This window comes from Sphaerodactylus townsendi, linkage group LG01 (assembly GCF_021028975.2).
Source record: "Sphaerodactylus townsendi isolate TG3544 linkage group LG01, MPM_Stown_v2.3, whole genome shotgun sequence".
Classification (NCBI taxonomy): Eukaryota; Metazoa; Chordata; class Lepidosauria; order Squamata; family Sphaerodactylidae; genus Sphaerodactylus; species Sphaerodactylus townsendi.
Genome location: NC_059425.1, coordinates 140,360,243 through 140,382,008, shown reverse-complemented (window position 1 = coordinate 140,382,008; position 21,766 = coordinate 140,360,243). Strand labels below are relative to the sequence as shown.

Below are 21,766 nucleotides of genomic sequence, written 5' to 3'. Positions count from 1 at the left end.
TGAGAAGCTTATTTTGAAAGATTAATGTTCTGTTTTGGATGCTTGCACTACTTTTATGTCCCACAAAGCAGGACAATTCCAGGCCGCACTGAGTCATGCCTCTTTCTGCCAGTGATGTCATCCTGAGGGAGGGAGTACAGAGAATTTGGAATTCATTTACAAGGTCCCCACTTTGTGGAAGAGTCTAGCAATATAGCTGCAGCCAAGAATGCACACTTCTCAGTGACAGAACAAATGGAAGGTAGATACCAGAAGACAATGTTAACTGAGCTGTCCCTCTTTCATGAGAAGGATATCTCCTCGAGAACTGAATGATAATCTTGCTATCTCTTCTTCAGTACAACTGATGCCGGTTTTAATCCAGGAAAAAAAAACCTATGCTCAAGTATAGATATTAAACTTTTTGGAGAAACCGGTCTAATATACCAAGCAGATACCTGAAATGATTTTTGAAAATTTATTCTTACCTCCAGTTTTTCTTTTTTGCCATATAGTCCCCATGTTACTCTATAAAGAGCTACATCGGGTGCGCCATGATCCCAAGTGCCTCTGAAACTAGTCTTGGTTATTTGATCAAGTCTCAGGTTGACTGGGGCTGGTACAGACACTACCAGGGAGAAAAGAAAAGACAAAATACCTTTTAAGAGAAAAACATCTGTACACAAGAAATCACAGTCACAATATTATAGCCAGACAGGATCTGCTAAGTCATGATAAATCATTGTGGATTAAGACATAACTGCATGGACAGTGTATGAAGAACAACCTATGCGTGAAAGGCCCTTTCTGTACATGCAGAATAATTCACTTTCAATCCACTTTCACAATTGTTTGCAAGTGGATATTTACTTCACACATCCATTTTCCTTCCAATAGTCCTCTGGTTAAAAAATCACCAAGGTTTATTTGGGATACTTCTTTAATCCTAGACTGAGAACATAAGAACATAAGAACATAAGAACATAAGAACATAAGAACAAGCCAGCTGGATCAGACCAGAGTCCATCTAGTCCAGCTCTCTGCTACTCGCAGTGGCCCACCAGGTGCCTTTGGGAGTTCACATGTAGGATGTGAAAGCAATGGCCTTCTGCGGCTGTTGCTCCCGAGCACCTGGACTGTTAAGGCATTTGCAATCTCAGATCAAAGAGGATCAAGATTGGTAGCCATAAATTGACTTCTCCTCCATAAATCTGTCCAAGCCCCTTTTAAAGCTATCCAGGTTAGTGGCCATCACCACCTCCTGTGGCAGCATATTCCAAACACCAATCACACATTGCGTGAAGAAGTGTTTCCTTTTATTAGTTCTAATTCTTCCCCCCAGCATTTTCAATGAATGCCCCCTGGTTCTAGTATTGTGAGAAAGAGAGAAAAATTTCTCTCTGTCAACATTTTCTACCCCATGCATAATTTTATAGACTTCAATCATATCCCCCCCCTCAGACGTCTCCTCTCCAAACTAAAGAGTCCCAAACGCTGCAGCCTTTCCTCATAAGGAAGGTGCTCCAGTCCCTCAATCATCCTCGTTGCCCTTCTCTGCACTTTTTCTATCTCCTCAATATCCTTTTTGAGATGTGGTGACCAGAACTGAACACAGTACTCCAAGTGTGGTCGCACCACGGCTTTATATAAGGGCATGACAATCTTTGCAGTTTTATTATCAATTCCTTTCCTGATTATCCCCAGCACAGAGTTTGCCTTTTTCACAGCTGCCATACATTGAGTTGACATTCCCATGGAACTATCAACTAAGACGCCCAAATCCCTTTCCTGGTCTGTGACTGATAGCACTGACCCCTGTAGCGTGTATGTGAAGTTTGGATTTTTTGCCCCTATGTGCATCACTTTGCATTTTGCTAACATAACTGGTTCATGTGCACATAAGATAAACACTGCTTCAGCCCCTTTGCAATTAGTGTAGATCAACTCCTACCTATACAGACTATAGTGGGGTTTTTTTTTTTTAAAAAAAGGTAGCTTGCAATATTTTATATGGGAAGGATTATGAGATGGGCTTCTTTTGTCTTCTCCTGGAGAATGGCTATGCTGAGAAGTTCTAAGCAGCTTGTGTCTCCAGTTTGTTCAAACTCAACTCTAGCCTCAATGCTTTTAGTGGATTTTAGTGTCACTAAGTAAGACATTTGCTTCTAAGGCTTCTAGTGCAGCTATTTTGCAGTGAAAACCTTTGCTTTGAGTAGTAAGTGGGGGAGGGCTTTTATTGTCAATTTAGCTTCCAATGAAAAATTTTCTCAGGACTATACTTTGAAACAGAAAGGATCGCCAGTAGAGTGACGTGGCCATACTCTATATTTCCCACTTATATCAAAATAGGAACTGCTCCTGATAAAGAGAAATAGTTGGATCATATTTCAACCACAATCACTGAGAAGAAAATTTGGCCGCCAGGACTTCTTCATAAAGCCATAGCATTCTATAGCACTTCACCCCAAAACGAGACTGTATGCTGAACACATGTTGCTTTGCCATCTTGAAATAAAAGCTACACATTTCAATGTATACATTTGTTTTAAGAATCTAAGGAAATCTACTGGAAAATATGATCGACTTACAAGTGGTGGCTTGAGTTGCTACAAGAGTTTTGAGTATGTGAAAAGGAACCCTAAGATGTTCTGATATGTTACATGCAACCCCACTCTAGCTTCTCCCACCTTTGGATTGAGCTCTTGGATACAGTCTCTTGTTGTCAGTCAAATATGTGAATTAGCACCACTGAAAAGCACTGTGTTTGGTGCCTTATTTGTGATGAGATGGCTCTATGTTGTTATATCTGAGATAGCTTATTTACATGTATAAATGTGTTACATGACAAAGTGAAATGAGATTGGCCAGAGGTCATCCCTGACAGTGTGTGGGCCTGAACTGGAATTGGTCTGCCCCTGCAAGATCACCAGTCTGCAGCTGTATAACTGAGAGAAGCTGTGTTACAGATACTGCTTGGTCATTGTAAAGCATTATGCCATACCTCACCGTGCGCCTGAAAGGATCTGCTGTCAGAAATGCTGTTTTAACATTTATATAGTGCTGTTCCTACCAGTGCACTTGATGGAATTTATTTTTAGCAGTTCTGAGTCACTAACCTCACTGGTGGGTTCCTTGTAGTTACTACTTAAATAGTTGTTAGAAACATGCTGGCTGATGTTTGGTTGTGGTTACTGGGGAAGTGAATGTGTGTGTTACTATTTCAACTTTCAGATATAACTTTTAGTGCTGGTCTGATACCTCCTGTCTGGGTGTTTACTAGCAGTGCAACCAAAAGTTCCTGTGTTGGTCATGTTCTTGTCATAAAGTCAGGCAGCTGATAATAGTAAACTGGCAAAAACAGGATAAAAATCCCAACCTGATTCCCCAGCCTCTCCATCAAAGTCCTCAAAGCAGCTACTCAAATTTATATCTGACAAATTAAGTCACCCTAAGATGCCACTACTGTTTACAAAGCTACATATTTCAATATATCCATTTGTTTTAAGAATCTAAGGAAATCCACTGGACAATAGGATTCACTTACAAGTGGTGGCTTCAGTAGCTATCGGAGCAGACAGCCCTTCATCATATGAAGCAACAAGCTCTATTTGATAGAGTGTTCGTGAGAAAAGATCGGAGAGAACTGTGCTGGTCTGAGAGGCATCCACTTCCACCTACACATAAACAAAGATGTTCAGTTTATAAACAACCTCTTTATTGCGGCACCACTTTTCAAATTTTAATTTCCCATGCAGTAAGAAGTTTAGGGTAGTCTTTACAAAAGCTACTGCTGTTGAAAAAGAAAGCAATGGAGAATTAGGGAGTCTCTGTAATTATCTGCTTGTTTGCAAATGAACTGTATCAAAGCCAGTTACGAAGATGCATTTTCATTGACCCTTTTCAGTTTTATAAATACAAAGCTCAGCATAGTTCCAAACAACTAATTTGGACTTTTTGTAGGCTTCTTTTACTTCTGTTGCATTCCAATGATTCTAGTTTTGAGCCCCTGACTCAGGGTGGAAAGAGCTAACCAAAACTGAATTTGCTGCACTGATGGTAGCTTGTTCAAAGTCATGTCTGTGTTCCTTTAAGACTGTTAATAACAACTGGGGGACTCAGCTTTGCTTATGCAAACTGAGATGTGCTTGAAAGGTTAAATCCTCTCTTCCCTTCCATGTGCCCCCCTCCCCAACTGAAATCACAGCTGCAAACGTTACCTAGTGCAGATTAAAGGAGACCTGTGATCTTGGTTACATTGGTTTGGGGCATCATACTTCACCATCTTGTACCTCTCTGTCCACATACCTTATTTTTAAAGGTTGCTTACTTTGCTACAGAAATATGTACATAGTCATATTCCTTTATTATTGCTCAGAAATAGAGATGCCTAAGGAATAGTCTATCTCAGTGGTTCTCAACCTGGGGGTCAAACAACCCTTCCACAGGGGTCGCCTAAGACCATCAGCAAATGGTCTTTTTATATTTTATATATACCAATTTTGTGGTTGGGGGTCACCACAATGTGAGGAACTGTATTAAAGGGTCACGGCATTAGGAAGGTTGAGAACCATTGGTCTACATATACTGACTCAGTATTATTGAAGCCAAAGGAACAAAACTTTTTAAAGGAGGAATTTACATCTACAGATCACAGCATGTGGCTCCCAATTGTCTACTGTAAGTGATCATGTTTTAATACTCCAAGGAAGCTTGCTAAAGTAACATTATTACATACTGGCTAAAATTTGCTTACCTCTTTCACATCATCATCTTCACCAGCTTTGTATCTCACTATATATTTCCGAACTTTCCCTGGAGCAGCTTCCCAGTAGACTCTCATGCTGCTGTGAGTAATGTCTCTGGCCCTTAGGCTTTTTGCTCCACTTAGTGGTACTGTGAAATGAACACAGTAATAGTTAGAGTACCAAGCCACCTCAAGCAGCTGTCTAAAGAGGCTGCACATACATTGCCAAAACAATTGTTTTTTTACAGGTTACTGAAGGATTCTCATCAAATTCGTTTTCTTAAAAGAATCACATTAAAAACATATGGAACCACTTCAGCCCCCAGGTGTGAAAACACTATCTGGAATTAATTAGTAGCTTGTAAGAGAGTTGATGCACAGTTTTTTGATGCAGACAGTTGCTGAATAGATTTTGCAATCTGTATAAAGATAGTGAGGGGGAACTCTATAAACTATGACCAAACTGTGATCCTTCCTTCAAATACCCTTCAATTGTTTTTCAGAGAGAAGTTGGACCATGTCCATAAGATAAGTTACTGCCTTTGGAGAATTGCAAGGTGAAAGCTTTTTTAAAAATAATTTTTATTTACAGAAGCAAGTCTATTAGCTTTGAATGAGACTAACTTTTGGTGGCTGAGAGTCAAGCAATACATGAGCATCGATCTCAGTGTTTTATATTTTAGTCAATTTAATGACAAGTAATCCGGATCTAAATAATTAAGTAAGGGCACTATTATGTAAACAAGTAAGCCACATATAGTTTAAATCATGTGACAAGAAACATACAACATTAATTAAAAGATTCTTACATGTTACTTCTTGAGTGGTGAGTGGGTCACTGGTGAGATCACCAAATGTCCCATGAATTGTTAAAGTGTACTCAGTGTTGGGAATCAAGTCAACCAGCTGCACATCATTCACTGATGCTCCAACACGCATCTGTAAAAAAGAAAAGATAAACAAGGCAGCTTAGAGAAAATAAGCAGAAAGGAAAACAAAATGCTTGTGTAGTTACATAAAAAGTTAGTCTCCATGTTTCAGAATGTATTTACAACTTCCTGACAGATGCCATTGTGTATATAACTTTCCAGTCAATGTGCTTCATTCCATACTGTGTGCCAAATATTGACTCACTACTTAGGCATATGAAGAACTTAAGTGTTCTTTATCTCTTTTAAATTATTTGTGTTAAAAGCAACTTTCCATACCTCTTTTTCTGTTGTTGGTACTGTAGCATTGACAGCATCATATAACAACAAGTAGCCAGTAGCTCCGCCAAGAGGTTCCCATCGTACTCGCATTGTGGTTGAAGTGATGTCATAAGCATTCAGGTTTCTAACTGAAGGAATTGCCACTGTAAAATCACAAATATTATTCACTTCAGTTCTTACCTTTTTCTTTCTGCTTCACTCCCCAACCTCTTAATTCATTCCCAGCCCTATTTAGGTAGGTAATGAAAATAATCTTGGGGGGGGGGGGGGGAGAGAGCTTTTTGTTATTGTCTGCCCAAGTTGTTACTTATGAAGCCAAAAACTAGCCACATGTGTTGGTCTTCCTGGCTCTTTGCCAGGAACAGCTAAACCAGAAGGAATGTTAAACAGCTGGCAGGTACATTGCTGGGTACATTACTGCAGTAAAAAAGTACTGTAGTGAACACTTAAAGCTATGCCACTATAATTTATGCTAACACTGTCCCCAAATGATAAACCTGTGCATTAGACTGACAACAAATCACCACCATTTCAGTACCGCCAAGTAGAGATGATGTGAATTTTCAGAGAACTTGTTTGATTGTTGAACTTAGACTGTTTGACACTCACAATCAGACTGTGAGATGATCAGTGATATTACATCAAGCAACTGGAATGGCTGCTGAACAGCTGCCTGTTGGTCAGAAATGGCCTCACAGCTGATTGGGATTTCATCTCAGCAAGCCTGGGAAGCAGAAGAGTTTCCAGACTAGAAGATCAGAAGATGATCTGTTAACAGTGGGCTTCTGCTCTTCCTCCTCCATCCCAGCAAAATTTCTGAAGCAAGAAATCAGACGCTGACTCCCAGCTGATCCCTCACCAGATGTCAGTTGGCTTCTGATGGCTACAAGTAGCTTGTTCCTGAGAATAGTCATGAAGAGCTTGCAAACAGCTTGTCTGATCACCAATGGAGATTGGGCTGAATTGGTAGGTTTTTAAGCTTCTCTATCTACTGGTTAACTGACAATACCCCAATATGACTTCCTGTCACGTTTTGAACAGCTTCTTGGGTTGCACACTGGAAAGACCAAGCTTATAGCATTTGGTTTTCCATGACAAAGGAGAAAATCCCATATCTATAGAATGTTTTATGTTTGGAGCTTCCCTTTCTCTTCCAGATTATTTGTAAATCTTATGAACTGTTAAAGACTTGAGAATACCACAATAGTCACTTACAGGTTGTTTCAGTGCCTTTTAGAGGTTCACTGCTTTGGTCTTCTACCACAGAAAATACATTCACAACATATTCTGTTTCAGGTGTAAGGTCAGTAAGAACTGTAGTAGTTTCCATACGGTTTACATAGAACTGCATAAAAATGAAAAAAAAAACAATAGAAATTGTTTCATAGAACCCTATCTAATATTTATTATTATGCCTTGATTATCAAAATAAAACAAGATTATTGGAAAAATAATTACAGATTGAGTTTTTAAACGTGCTATAACTGCTTAAAAGAGGCTAGACACAATCAGAAAGTTTTAGATACTACTTTTTTAAATTTACTTTTTACAATGCAAAAATATTTCGATTTTGATGGCCAGAATTGAAATTTTTTGATGGCCAGAGTTTTTAAAAAGCCAAAAGAACCATATCTCATGTGAGAAAGAAAGATGCCTCATTAGCAATTTTTGGGATTCAAACCATAAAAGAATTTGTAAAATTTTACAGGGAATCATACGTATAGAACCATTTTTTAAAACAGTTAATCAACTGAGGTTTAAAACAGAAGACAAATTAAAGCTATTACAATTATTGAACTTTAAGATGCTATTTAAAAAAACTAAACTGCATAAAGTACCAAGTTTAGATGGTTATACTTCAGGATATTTTAAAACATTTGCTGAGAAATTACTAGGTTCATTGTGTGCTGCTATAAATAAGATCTTTATTTTTAAAAACTTCCAATAAAGTGGTCTACTACAAAAGGAAAAGATGAGTTGGACAAGGGATCTTATTGTCAATCTGATTGTTCAACAATGATTACAAAATAGTAACATTTATTCTTGTAACTTGGTTTAAACGCAGTTACAGTAATACATCTATATAGCTTTTTTTTTTTAAGTGAGCCCCCATCTTTAGATATCTAAATCCACAGATCAGGCCACACTCACCCAAGAGATTTTTCTACAAACTTGGGAAACTGCCCTGACTCTACAGAAAAATCTTAAAACTTTTTAAAAAAAATATCCAAGGGGGGGGTTAATTCCCCCAAAAGTAAAATAGTAAAACATGCTGGAGGCAGGTGGGGGGATCGTTGGTCTTCTTCCATAGCTCCAGTACTATGTTTCTTTTTTTTCAATTGGCTTATCTTTTTTGGTTGGTTTCAGTTTGAAAACATTGATTTGATGCTGTATCAACAGTATTCCCATCCTACCAGACTTGCAAAAATCCACAAGTCTATCCCTAGAAATTTTTGGTATTACAGTAAATTAAACACAGATTACATCCACATGCGATAGAGCTCTACACACACAAGCAGCTACTGCCATATGGTGACAATTATGTTAACAAAGCATTTTTAACACTCAGTCATGCCTTCTCAAGAATTATTTTTGCTAAATCATGTTGAACCTCTTCCCAAGAAATTTTGGATGCCGGCATTATTCATTATTTTGGGCACAAGAACAAAGCTGGTTAATGTTTGGGAGGTAAAAACAACACCAACACAAGGGGCATTTGTAGATAAAATTAAATGTTTATTAACATGTAAAGAAAAAAGATTTGTCTTGGTTAGACAAAACTTGGAAGAGTATTGTATGGTGGCTGTAACCTACTGTAATTTGTATTTATAAAATGTAAAATTTTAAACATGAAATTGACTATCATTTCCAATTATTAAGAAAGGCTGAGGCCCCTTCCGCACATGAAGAATAATGCACTTTCAATCCACTTTCACAATTGTTTGCAAGTGGATTTTACTATTCTGCACAGTAAAATCCAGGTGCAAAGTGCATTGAAAGTGGATTGAAAGTGTATTATTCTGCATGTGCGGAAGGGGCCTTAGTCTCTCATCCAGTTGCTAACTGGGCACATGCCTGCTTAGTTTCCAAAATGAGACAAAATGAGGTGCATTCAGGGTAGTATGACCCCAAAAAAAACCTTGGTTAATTTTATCTTCAACACACTGGGATAACATTTTTAGTTGTTTAATTTTGTTGGGGACACCAAGTGGGAGGCAATAAACAAAATGAAATTAATTGAGGCCTGTGATGGACAACTAAAGAGTGTTCTAGTCATATAACCCCCATGATTGAAAGGGAGTTTGAACAGAATTCTAAAAGTGCAGAATTCTGACAGCTGACAGAGAGAAGTTAACAGAACGCTTGGAAACAGCTGTGTGAGCTATAAGATGCCTGGTGGAGATTCTCCTCAGGAGTGAAAAAGAACACATTTTGGGCTTCTGGATCTGAGCAGGATGCATAAACACTGGCAACCTGCTCCTAGAGGGGAGGGTTCTGGAATTCCACCTCCTTGTAATTGTGTTTAAAGCCTCAATTCACCCACAGCTTTTGCTAGAACATATATACTACATTATTAGGTCCAGCTCCTGCCTTGATGCCTGAACTTAAGCCTCGAGCAGGGTAGGGAAGCAATTTTCACAGATTCCTCTGCTACTGCAGATTCCAATTCAACCCTCCTACTATTCCTGAGAATCCCTATCCCCCAGGATCAGAATTTCTGGGATCATTTTGGAGTGCAGTGGGAAGGGCATATAAGAAATTTCTGTTCTGCTGATGTCCCTGTTCTGTAAATATATACAGTATTTGGGGGGTGGGGAGTAGAAGACACTTTTTTTTCAACAAATTTGCCTTTGCTGTTTTTGGTAGGTTAAGTGAATGGTCATTGCCATTAACTGTGACCCAAATCAAGGATGATCAAGTAACTCTTATAAGGTTATTTGTTGCAATAGACTGATTTCAAGGACTCAGGGGGAAAATAGTAATAGTCTACCTTTTGATTTTATTAAATGGCCTAAAAGGCACATTCCAACTCTAGGAGTCTATGTTTTGGTTCTTTAAAAAATAGCACTTTCTCAGAGCTGATTCATATACTGTGTGGCCGTTTCCGCACGGCCTTTTTATGGCGCCCTGGGGAAGGGAAAAACGCCGTCCCCAGGGAGCCATTCGCACAGGCGCCGCTGCTGCAACGCAGCAGCGCCAACCTGACTGCGCTCCCCCTCCCCCAGGGCGGCGTCAGGCCGCCCTAAAAAACAACCCTTTAAAGGGTTGTTTTTGCCTGTGCTTGAGCGTGTTCAGCGGCAGTGCGAACAGCAACGCCGAGGAGCCGGCTGTTTCCCTTCCCTGTCCCACTCACCTTGTCCCCGTAAAATTGACCTGCTGGCCTCCGAAGCCCCGCCCACGCTGCCCTCTCTGACCCCTGGAGGTCCGGAGGGCAGCGTGAAGCTTCGGAGGCCGGCAGCTCGATGACGGGGACAAGGTGAATGGGGCTGAAAGCTGGCAGAGGCGGCTCCATGCGGCGCCGCCTGCCGTCCGCCGGCCTCTCCTGAGGCTGCCCGAACGCTTGCGTGCGAACGGCCTCCGCCTCCACGCCGGCAGAATTCTTGCCGGGGTGGAGGCGCCTGGGGGGCCGTGCGGAAACGGCCTATAAGAATTTTTAATTAGAGAGGGTCCTGGAATGCTATTCTGGGAATTCAGAGCCCAGGTGTGTTTGGTCTAGCTGTAATCTGTCTGTGTTGATTAGTCTGTGAGGACTGACATGCATATCAAAGCCATAATTTGATTCTATAGAATGAGTGAGAAATATGTTCCTCTGATAGGGTCCCAAGGTTTATGGAGCTAAAATAGATGTCCAATACATAATAAAAACTAAACAGGATATGTCTTCCAACTCTTACCTGCTTTGTAGGGCCCCCAGCAGCACGATAATATTCAATTCTGTATCTGTCAACACTTTCGGCAGGGGCCGTCCAAGACACTCTAAAGGAGCGAGCTGTTACCTCAGAAGTAACAAGATTGGTGGGTGGTGGTGATAAATCCCCTGTAGTGTCAGAACATGCAAAAAGAACACTGTTAGAAAGTTTTAATTGTGAGACTTGCATAAGTTAGAAAGGCAAATCAATCATATTGATAGATTTTTTTTTATTTTCCTAAAATTTATTAAAAATATAAGAGTGCCATGAAGTCACACCCAGCTTACGGAGACTCCTCATGGGATTTTCAAGGCAAGAGACAGGAGATGTCTTTCTCTGCATAGCAACTATGGGCTTCCTTGGTGGTCTCCCATCCAAGAACTGACCATGGCCAACACTGCTCAGCTTCAATAGCAGATATTTTATTTACTGACCTGAAATATTTTACTTCTCACTCTATTCCTCAAACAAAGGAGGGCTCCACCTTTTAACCCTTCTGCCTGCTCAGATAACAACTCCCTCCTCCCTGTTCCAAGTCTGATATCTTGCTCACATGGGGTTCCCTGCACCATGCCAATGGGCCCCCTTGATACATAGCTGAGTTTTATGATACTCATACATCAAATCTTCTTTGGCAGCTATACCAAATTGTGGTTTTCAGGCTGAACCTAATTCATGAATCCCCTACAGTTTGATATAGGCTCAGCAACAGGTGCATACCGGTCCAGGAACATGAGGACACCCATGTTTCCGGGTGCACACTGGGTGCACCTGGGACCCCCCCCCCACAACAAAACGATGTGTGCCAGCCTGCCACAGCCCCCCTCCCCCTCCCGGCCTCTCTGCAGGCTGGCTTCTGCCATCCCCAGGCCCTGGAGAAAGCAGGAGCGAGCCTCCAGGGATGCACGGGGGAGGATGGGGTGCCGCTGTGGGTGGAGGCAGCTCTCTGTCCCTTCCCTCCCTGGGCTCCTTGCAACCCGGCTTCTGCCCTCCCCAGAGCCTGGGGAGAACAGGAGCTGGCCCCCAGGGATGTGCTTTTAAAAGAACGGAGACTGGGGGTGGGCTTAGGGGGTGTGGCCCTGCTCTGTGCCACACCCCTGGGAGGATAGGGTGGACTCGGGGGCATGGCACCGCCCCCGAGCCCCCACCCCCCAGCATCTGTGCTTTTAAAAGTACGTCCCTGGATACCAGCTCCTGCTCTCCCCAGGCTCTGGGGAGGGCAGAAGCTGGATTGCAGGGATACTTGGGGCAGGGCTCAGGGCAAAGCTTGAGCCCCACCTCTGAGCATGGGGGGGGGGCAGTCAGAGAAGGAGTTGACTCCAGGCACCATTCCCCCCATATGCCTCTGCTCAGCAACCCCCCAATCACAACTTCTGACATTGCCTGAGAAGTATATAGGCATGAGTTGAGCTGCAGTAGCTACAAGAGTGTTGATAATGTGAAAAAGGACCCTGAGATGTTCTGATATGTTACATGCACAACTATATACACCTACACAGTTTGTGAAAAGATTTCTTTTCTGGTTTGTATACTACAGAGAAAGGGAAGAACCCAAGCACTCTAGCTAAGTAGTTCTCAGAATATGTGTTGGGATTCAAAAGTTGGCTGTGACACTCTCAGGTAGATCATGAGGCTAGGAGGGAAGATAAGGAGCAGGGAAATGTGAAACAGGAAACTCAACCGCAGATTTGGATTCATCTCTGCATAAGTATGAAATGGCCACAAAATAAGCCTGTTGCTCAATAATGCTATATATTTCAAGTACTATTCATGAAAAATAAAATATAAGTGTGATCAATATTAAATGATGTTACATTCCTGTGTTTTATGTTGGGGCCAATAAAAGTAGTATGATGTTACTTTGTAAGTAAATGCCCACCATGCACTAGCTTGAGAAACTTAAAAATAATTTAAGCAGTTCACAAAGAAAAAGTTTTATTTTAAGGTAGTACTGAAACTGAAAAGGGAAACATACCTGGACCTTTCACACTATTGCACAAATTAATAGTGAGGTCATCAACAATAGTAGTAAGCAAGGTGAAATCTGCAACGTTGTAAGCATGAGTCTCATCTGGGTCTGAAGCAATCTCTTTCAGTTCACTTTCATCAGCATTTTTAATACCTTAAAAAGATTATGACATAAAACCATGTTGAAATAACCTAGAAAGGTCTGCTGGCATAATTTAATTTCATGTAACAGAATGAATACATGACTCTTTCCATTCATTCTGTATTACTGTCTCTTCACAAGATACTCACCGACAGCATAAAGCTCCACTCCCTGATCCCTCAGACTCTGTGATGGACCAACTATATCATCCTGTGATTTGCCATCAGTGATGAGAACACCTATTTTGCGAGCTCCAGGCCTCATGCCAACTTCTGCTTTGAAGTTGTTTGATGAAATAAACCTCAAGGCCATTCCTAAAGTCACAACACACAAGGGGAAGGAGAAAACAGGAATGATTATTCACTAGCTTTAGTTTCTAAACTAGAAAGTTAGCCCCTCCCCCCCAGTGGTGCATGCAGTGGTGGGATTCAAATAATTTAACAACCAGTTCTGGCGGTGGGATTTAAATAATTGAACGTTTATTTACAAGCACTATTTTAACCACCAGTTCTGCCGAAGTGGTGCAAACCTGCTGAATCCCACCACTGGGTGTATACGCCTTTATTAAAGGATGCATAGCAGCTGCACTACCACAAAGTTCGTGACCCGCTAATCTGGCTACCATCATGAAGAAAGCTTTTACCCCTTTGACTTTACAAAAAGCAGATAATAATTTCAATTCCATTTGACTAAGGGTCAAACTCCATGTTATATGAAAGATCAAGGATTGATCTAATTACTCTTTTAAAAAATTAACAACCAATTTGTTTGGATAAGCAGTAAATAAAAATGTAACATTTAACTGCTTTCCCATGGCCTGTTTTCCCAGTCAAAATCAATCTCTAGACCTAAACTGCTGTTTGCCCCATGGCAGTAAAAACACAGGCACCTGTATTTTTTTCTAATTGTCACTGGGAGAACAACTATCACTGGGAAAACAGAATGAGAGAAAAGAGAAAACTGAGGCATAACCTTTGCCTTCAGGTTCACACAGGAAACTTTTGTGATGAAATAAACTGGAGATACATTTTGTACCTTCTAGACTAAGTTTACTAGGGGATATTAAGCCTTTTGGATCCAAGTCCATAGCTGGGACTCTTTTCTACCTCCCTCACTATTTCAATGACATTAACTTCATTCCAAGTTCTCTGTTGTTACTTATAATTGACATCTGCAGGGTAACTTATAATAATTTTTATTCCTTTTCACCAATAATGTATTTCCACAGAAAATCATTTTAATAGTAAGGTCTACAACATTTTTTCACCTATCCACTACCTAATAGGTGCAGACTTAATCCAGAACACATGTAAACTACTTTGCTCACTACAGGAAGGACAATTTAGTGAAGGAGGAGGAGTCTGGATTTATACCTCACCCTTCCCTCCTTTAGGAAGACTCAAGGTGGCTTCCAAATTCCTTTCCTCTCCCAGCAGGTTTCATGTGTAGGAGAGGGAGACAAATCCAGTTCAACAGATAAGAGTCTGCTGCTCATGTGGAAGAGAAGGGAATCAAACCCTGTTCTCCAGATTAGACTCCACTGCTCTTAACCACTACACCACACTTGCTCTCACAAACATTTTTACATTGTCATTCAATTTCTCCCTGTGTAACTTGCAGAAAAATCAAATAAGAATGCCTACCTGTTAAAGTGTTGCCTCCTTTATATGGTAAGTTGGCCACGGCATCCAATAAACTCTGTTTGGTTCTATGTGTATTGAGTTGCCACTCTGTTCTTGGATCACCACTATATTGCGCAAGAGCTAGGAGCAAAATATTACTTCATTACAAATTGTTCTGAAACAAAAAAAATCTATATATTGTAGTACTTTCAAACTTACCAATCTGCACTTTGTCAGGACCAATATCAAATACTTCAACAATATGCCTAATGAAGGTACGGACTGTTCGAAAATTTGGTCGACCAATACTCCATGAGCCATCCACCAGCAACACAATATCTGCTTCTGCCCTGGTTATACATTCCAGACCTGCCACACGAACCAGAACAAAAACATGTTAGTTACATCAAAACTAATAACTGTTTTCTCGTGTTCACTATCATCTGTAATGTACAGTCTAAGATATTGATGTTCTTTCATATACCCTGACAGTTACAGAACTATCATACTAAAAGATGCTGTCCCTTTGTCTCACAGGCTAGCAGTATTGCTCATACTCCTAAAATGGCTTTAGCTAGCTTGAATATAAATACTATGAAAATCATGTTTATAACAAAACTTCTGAACAAATAATTTCAAATTATGTAATCAATGATTACCTGATTATGTATATTTTGGAAAGTTCAAATTGAAAATATTTAAGCACTAAAATTTTGATGGAGATTGCTAGAATCTTTAGAAATTAGCAAAATCTTAACGCACTAAGATAAACAATAACATTAAATTTATACTGGAATATATTCAATTAATCTAGATGGTGCAGAAATTTGCACATTTACAACTACAAGACAAAGAGAACATAAATAAGATACATGAACACACACAGAAGAATCAGAAGTGACAAAAACAAACATTTATACAAAGTTTCAAATGGTTCAGAAAAAAGTGTATCTTTTGAGAACCTCCTGATTACAAATTGCAGAATAAAGGTAGGAATCATTTTCTTTCCACATGCTGGAAATAAATGTTCACATAACATTTATACAAAGAAGAAAGACATCAATTTAAATGACCCTTTCATCAGCCATTTTAATGAAAAAAATATACTCTTCCTCCTTTTTCGTCTGAAGATCATGTTACCAGTTGCAAAATGTTCTGGCTTCACGCCATCATAGCTTCTGGGTTTTACATGGAAGAAATCCCACTGAGTAAAATCAGGCACATTCATCACAGTTGAAATACAGATCCAGTACTGTAGCTTCCTCAATAGAACTATTTCTGGTACCTGAGGATTTAAAAGCATGAGCCCCTTCTGCACAAAAAATACAAATCTAATCTTCAGTCATTATAATGACAGGCTATGAAGTAAGGGACCCAAGCAGCAACATGCATGGGAAGAAAATGTTTCTAAGCACCATTTCCACTCCCCCCCCCCCCAGTTGTACCCAATGACATATCACAAGCCACAGCAGCAGTTAAAACAGGATGCACAGTCTTCAGATCCAGAGCAGCTTCCATATGGTCAGAGATATTGTCCATGTACTATCAACATGGAAGTTTTCCCAGCTTGTTCCCTCACCTCTCTTTCCTGCACACACATACACACAAGCCCCTGATAGTGCTTCCATTTAGTGCCAGAGAATTTTCTAAGGCAATTCAAACATAGATGCAGGTTGGAACCAGAGAACCACCCAACTTGTTCTGTGCATCCAGACCACCTTCCATGTCACACAGTAAGCCACTGAAAATTCAGGAAGTTGGATCCAGAGCAGTGCAAGTAACACACAATAGGACTTTTTCACCTTATCTTTCTCACTGAATGCCTTCTGCCCCACCCTTCAAAAGTCACTCCTGAAAAATGGCAAACCCTCAGGAACTGTTTACATAAGGCAGAAGATATTTAAAAGCATTTGTGATATAGCATAAAGATTTTTTTTAATCAACAAAATACTCATGTTGGTAGTACTTTGAATTCAGACTACATTGCTTTCTGTTTTCATTCTTGGGTCTAGCAAGCACAGGTATATGGAAAAATATGTGCAACTGAACCAACATTTAAATTCCCAGCATAATTTCTTTTTTAACAAATAAAGAGAATTATATATTTCAAAAGTGAAAAACTGGTTAAATCCCTTTATTATTGATGGGCATCTTCAGCATTTTCTCACATTTGTGAGAAACACAGAAGGGGGTTATACAGGTTCTTTTCTGACTCTGGACAGTGGAGCTTGTCAAATCAGATGCAGTCAGAATGTAAAGTTCAGAATGTAAATACCACCATGTGTTTGCCAAAATAAGAGCAACCCATAGCTCTGCATGGCCTGTAAACAGTGTGGAATAGGCAACAAATAATAATTTTGGAAAAGGTCTACTGGAAAAAAAGATAGGGTCATTAAGTGAAGACAAATGCTAACAGGAAGTGGGAAATGTTAAGACCAAGAAATTTATGAAAAACATCCTCTTCTATTGAGCAATGCTTCCTGTCAGTCAATAACTGCATCTGGAAATTGTGTTGAAACAGTTATTTTTATCAATAGAATACATATCTTATTAAATATACAATGTTCAATTAAGAAATATGCTTAAATACTTATTAACCTCTTTTATAAAAGATATTTACCTCCAGATACAAATGGAGTTACTGTAGCATCTGAAAGGGTAGTCATTTCTTGTCCAATCAATGGCATACTTTCACCTCCATCAAATACTCCAAAAACATTTACTTTATAGGTAGTGCCTGCCCTGCATGGTTAAAATGTATATATAAATTCAATTAGGCTAAAATACATGGTTCATTTTGTCACAAACTTTACAAGCTTTCTAGAAGCTTCTACATTTATTTCAAATTCTTAACGTTAAACAATATTAAATTCCAGCATAAAAATCTAACACAGCATAAAAATGTAGACCACAAACCAGACTACTTATATTTTAAAATAAAAGTTTCTAGAATAAAATAGTGTTAAAATAAAACCTGGATGAACAAATGTTTTGACCTGGTGCCTTAAAACACAGCGACAAAAAGACCAGGCTAGAATCAAGGGGGAAGGATATTCCATAAGCAAATTATCAGTGCTGAATAAGCCTTGTGTCTAGTTGCCACCAGTTTCAGTTCTGAAGGTGGGGGAACAGAGAGCAGACCTTGTGGCACAGATCTTAACTGGGAGGCTGGACAACATGAGAAGAATCATTCCTTCCAATACTCTAGCCTCAAGTAATTTAAGGTACGAAACAGTGCTTTGGAAACAAATGGGCAGCCAGTGCAGATCTTTGAGCACAGAGGTGATGCAATACCTGTATCCCATCCCTGATAATGGCCTTCTTGATGTATTTTAGATAAACTGAAGTTCCTACACTATTTTCAAAAGGCAGATCCAATTAATGCATATTACGTTAATCCAGCCTGGATATAATCAGAGCATGGATCACAGTAGCCCTGTGTTGCCAAAAGACCTCCCATGGGCAACCCTCTCTCCCTACCACTTCTCACAGCAGCAGTGGGAGAAAAAACAAAAACCTCACCATAGTGCCAGCAATATTATGTTACTTCCAGAGAAACTTGAAATGATTTTTAGTCCTTGCCAGGAGTATCCTTGGAGACCTACAAATTCACTGGAGGAACTACAAATGATTCCTAGAGAGGGATTTCTTCTGGGTGTCCCTCAGAAGTGATATCATACTGTGATATTATGCTGTTGTGAATGGTGCCCCTCATGTTCCCTGCTCCCTAGATTCCTGGAAACCCTACCTTGGCCAGATTATACTTTTGGAGGAATGGCCATTCCTGGTGTATCAGTCTGCATCAAGCTGATAAAAGGCATTCCATGCCACAGAAATCTGAGTCTCCAACTGTAAGCAAGGATCCAGCAGTATTCTCAGGCTAAGAACTTATTCCTCAGTCCTCAAGCAGCTTGGTCATTGATCAACAGCACCTCAGTCTTATCTGGATTAAACTTTAGGGTTTTTGCCCTTGTCCAGTCACTGACTCCAGGCATCAGATCAGGACTTCCATAGATCCATTTGTTGTTAAGGCGCAGTAGATCTAGATGTCATCCACATATTGGTGTCACCCTACACCCTTATAATCTCCCCAGTGATTTCATGTAAATGTTAAACAGCAGGGGGACAAAACTGAGCCCAGCAGGACTGCATCTTATGTATTGAGAATATTTCTATCTAGACCTTTTACTTTTGCTACCCAAGCCAGCTGCTAGTGTAGATTAAAAAAACAACAGAGTTGGCATGGTAGGTTGTTCTGGAAAGGGAGTTCAGTGGAGTATTTTCTTTGGTTTGTCTACATCATTCTCCAAAAAAGATAATCAATACCTGAGCTCCTCCAATACTACTGTGTTGTCATATGGCCCAACTACTAATTCTCCAAGTTGTCTGTTGTCTCCAGTAGGATGGAAAGTTACTTTGTACCCCTGTACTTCCCCAGGGGCTGGCTCCCAGGTAACTCGAAAGCTTGACATTGTAGAATCAGATGTCTTCAGATTTCTGGGAGGTTTAAAAGGGGAAGCTGCAACAGCCAAAGAATACACCCAAAAAATCAAATTGATAATTCTTGTTTCATATATAACTTGTTTCATGTTTAATTTATGTTTAATGTGGAAATAATAAAGTTTTAATTTACAAAATTTCCATCACCATGACAAAAGCCAGCATGACATAGTGGTTAAGAGCAGTGGACTATAATCTAGAGTACCAGGTTTGATACCCCATTTTTCCACATGAAGCCTGCTGGGTGTCCTTGTCTCAGAACTGTCTCAGCCCCATGCACCTTACAAGGTGTTTGTTGTGAGAAGGGAATGGAAAGATGTAAGATGCTTTGAGACTCCTCAAAGGTACAGTAAAGAAGGATGTAAAAATCAACTCTTCTCTTATTCAAGAGGCATATATGTGAGAGAAAGATTAAGATATAGGGTACAGTGTTATCTATAAGCTAGTTTGTACATATAGATTTGTTGTTTTTAGCCCTGAGCTAGTTCAACTTTTCTTTTCTTTCCTCAAGTGTTTTGGTCCCTAAAGAAGTAGCCTTGATTTTTCCTCAACTTTTCTACATCATTTGACAAGCATTTCCACTCTAAGATTTTTTTCAAAGTTCATTTTGAGTTGGCTTCATGCATTGTGCAGAAATGCTGAGGTTTTGTTTTTGCTATCCATTGTCACCCACCCGATTATATCCAACCACTCCCCCGCCCAACTGATTCCACACACCTACTCCCATTTCTCCAACCCTTCTACCTGGGATTTCCTTGCTTTTTAACAAATTTTTAACCTGCAAGATTAGCTATCAAGCACTGAGGAATCTGCCTAAATGCAGCAAGACTCTTCTGAGCAACCTTGCTGCTATGAAACTGACCAGAAATCCATGCAACCATGAAACTGACTAGAAATACATAGCACAGGTGTTCCTTTTTTTCACTCTCCTACAGTTTCATGGTCACCGGATTGGTTGGTCATTTTTTTAAGGCAATAAAATATAACTACATTGTAAAGCAAAAGTCTTAGCAAATCATCTGAATTTTCAGTTTTCAGGGTTTTTTAAAAGCAAGTGTCTAGTCTTTTCACTCATACAGATATCATCAAAAGGGCATATCTCTGGGAAGGAAGAAACAAGACTTTTTTAAAAAAAGTTGGGAATTCAGTGAATCTGCTAAGACTACGGCTTCAATGCTCAAGCAATCTAGCAATATTTTATTGCCTTTTAAATAATGAATTGAAAAGAAAAGAAATTGCTTATCTTAGAGTGATGGGGAGGAGATGCCAATCACATACTATTTAAAATTAGTTAACACTGAACTCAGGAGACATTTTGTTTAGCATTCTGTTTCCTGGCTCTTCCATATGTACATTTATCTTCCCTCAACAGTCTATTACTAAGTTTATTAAAAAGCAAGGGGGAGTTGCTTGCACTGGACACTCTGTAGGGGGGGGCTGTTTCTGTTAATTGTGACTACTTGCTGAAAAAGCTTTGCTTCACATAATTATGTAAAACTGGCAGGGCCCGGCCACGCGTTGCTGTGGCTTATTGTGGTGAAATGGGAAAGGAACAGTAGCAGAAAATCAATTGCAGAGGCCAGCAGTACGTGCTCATGGAAACGCGCAGGCTAATATTGTTCGATGTCATTGATGTGTGTGACTGCATTCCTTGGAGGGGAATGGAAAGGCACCCCTCCCACACATCTAGGCTGGCTGGTCACGATCCTTTACCTGGGAGTAAGTTGGGGTGGTGGCAATGGGTGTCGCTTCTGAGTAAACCCTCTGAGGGGCGCGACTCAGCCATTCAAAGTATGTCACGGTTGCTTTACCGAGCTTACTCCTGAGTAATGTGTGCCTCGGAGGCAACCTGGTTTTCTGAACTGTAACCTCAGCATTCAGGGAATCTAGGCTGGCTGAGCCCTCCCTCCCCTCCCTTGCATGCCACCCCTCACTCTCTCCCCTCCCTCACATGTTCCCTTGCATGGCACCCCTCCCCCTACCTACCTCCCCTTTCCCTTTGCTAGAGTGGGTGGGTCATATCCAGATGCTGGGGCCCCTCCCTCCCCTCCCTTGCATGCCTCCCCCTCCATCCCTTCCCTCTCCCTCCGCTGAATGTGTATGAGAGTAGGTGTGTTGTGTGGTAGTAGTGGGTGAGGCACAGAGAGTGAAAGGTACCTGCATGTGATGGGGGGGGGGAACCCCACCTAACGTCTCACACGGCAACGTGTGTATGTGTTTCGCTTCCACTCGAGTTATTGCCTATGTACTGTTTTCACTGCTCATATCTGGCCATCTGAGCGAACATTCTAAGGACATGAACATTCTAAGGGTGACAGTTACACACAGGCAGCTTCATGGCCTGGTGTGCCAGGAAAAAGATGTTTTACCTGGCTCAGGTATGTTGTCTGGCAGCGGGAGGTACGTAAGAACACAGTCGGGGGAATGAGTAAGGGTCTGTGAAATTTTCAGAGCATTTGGGCCAGCAGGTGCAGGGTTATTCTCGAAGCAGCAAACGCATGGTTCCATTTTTATATATATATAGATGGCTCTAGTTAATGAAGGATTGGGAACCATTCTATTGACTGTTCTCTTCTCTGATCCTTCCACATGTGCACTGATCATTCAACTGGTGTGCTGATCATCCAATTACCCATGACGATATTTTCATGGAAGAGGAAATGTCTACAGAATCATATTTTACAGAATGC

The 21,766-nt window shown here is 40.5% G+C and overlaps 1 protein-coding gene across 8 annotated transcripts in view; it reads right to left on the bottom strand.

Moving 5' to 3' along the window:
• Window positions 1–21,766, bottom strand: part of COL12A1 (collagen type XII alpha 1 chain) — a 151,074-nt gene that overhangs the window by 71,703 nt on the left and 57,605 nt on the right. For 5 of the 8 annotated variants that reach the window (XM_048495759.1, XM_048495767.1, XM_048495750.1 and 2 more), the window contains exons 16-28: window positions 18,903–19,095; window positions 17,197–17,318; window positions 14,796–14,945; window positions 14,598–14,717; window positions 13,104–13,268; window positions 12,820–12,966; window positions 10,830–10,972; window positions 7,150–7,279; window positions 5,932–6,077; window positions 5,533–5,662; window positions 4,733–4,872; window positions 3,524–3,653; window positions 468–607 (exon numbers count right to left, since the gene is read on the bottom strand). In XM_048495759.1, coding sequence (XP_048351716.1) covers window positions 468–607; window positions 3,524–3,653; window positions 4,733–4,872; window positions 5,533–5,662; window positions 5,932–6,077; window positions 7,150–7,279; window positions 10,830–10,972; window positions 12,820–12,966; window positions 13,104–13,268; window positions 14,598–14,717; window positions 14,796–14,945; window positions 17,197–17,318; window positions 18,903–19,095 — 1,856 coding nt within the window. The remainder of the gene's footprint in view (window positions 1–467; window positions 608–3,523; window positions 3,654–4,732; window positions 4,873–5,532; window positions 5,663–5,931; window positions 6,078–7,149; window positions 7,280–10,829; window positions 10,973–12,819; window positions 12,967–13,103; window positions 13,269–14,597; window positions 14,718–14,795; window positions 14,946–17,196; window positions 17,319–18,902; window positions 19,096–21,766) is intronic. The other 3 variants (XM_048495799.1, XM_048495790.1, XM_048495782.1) reach the window with 1 other exon arrangement.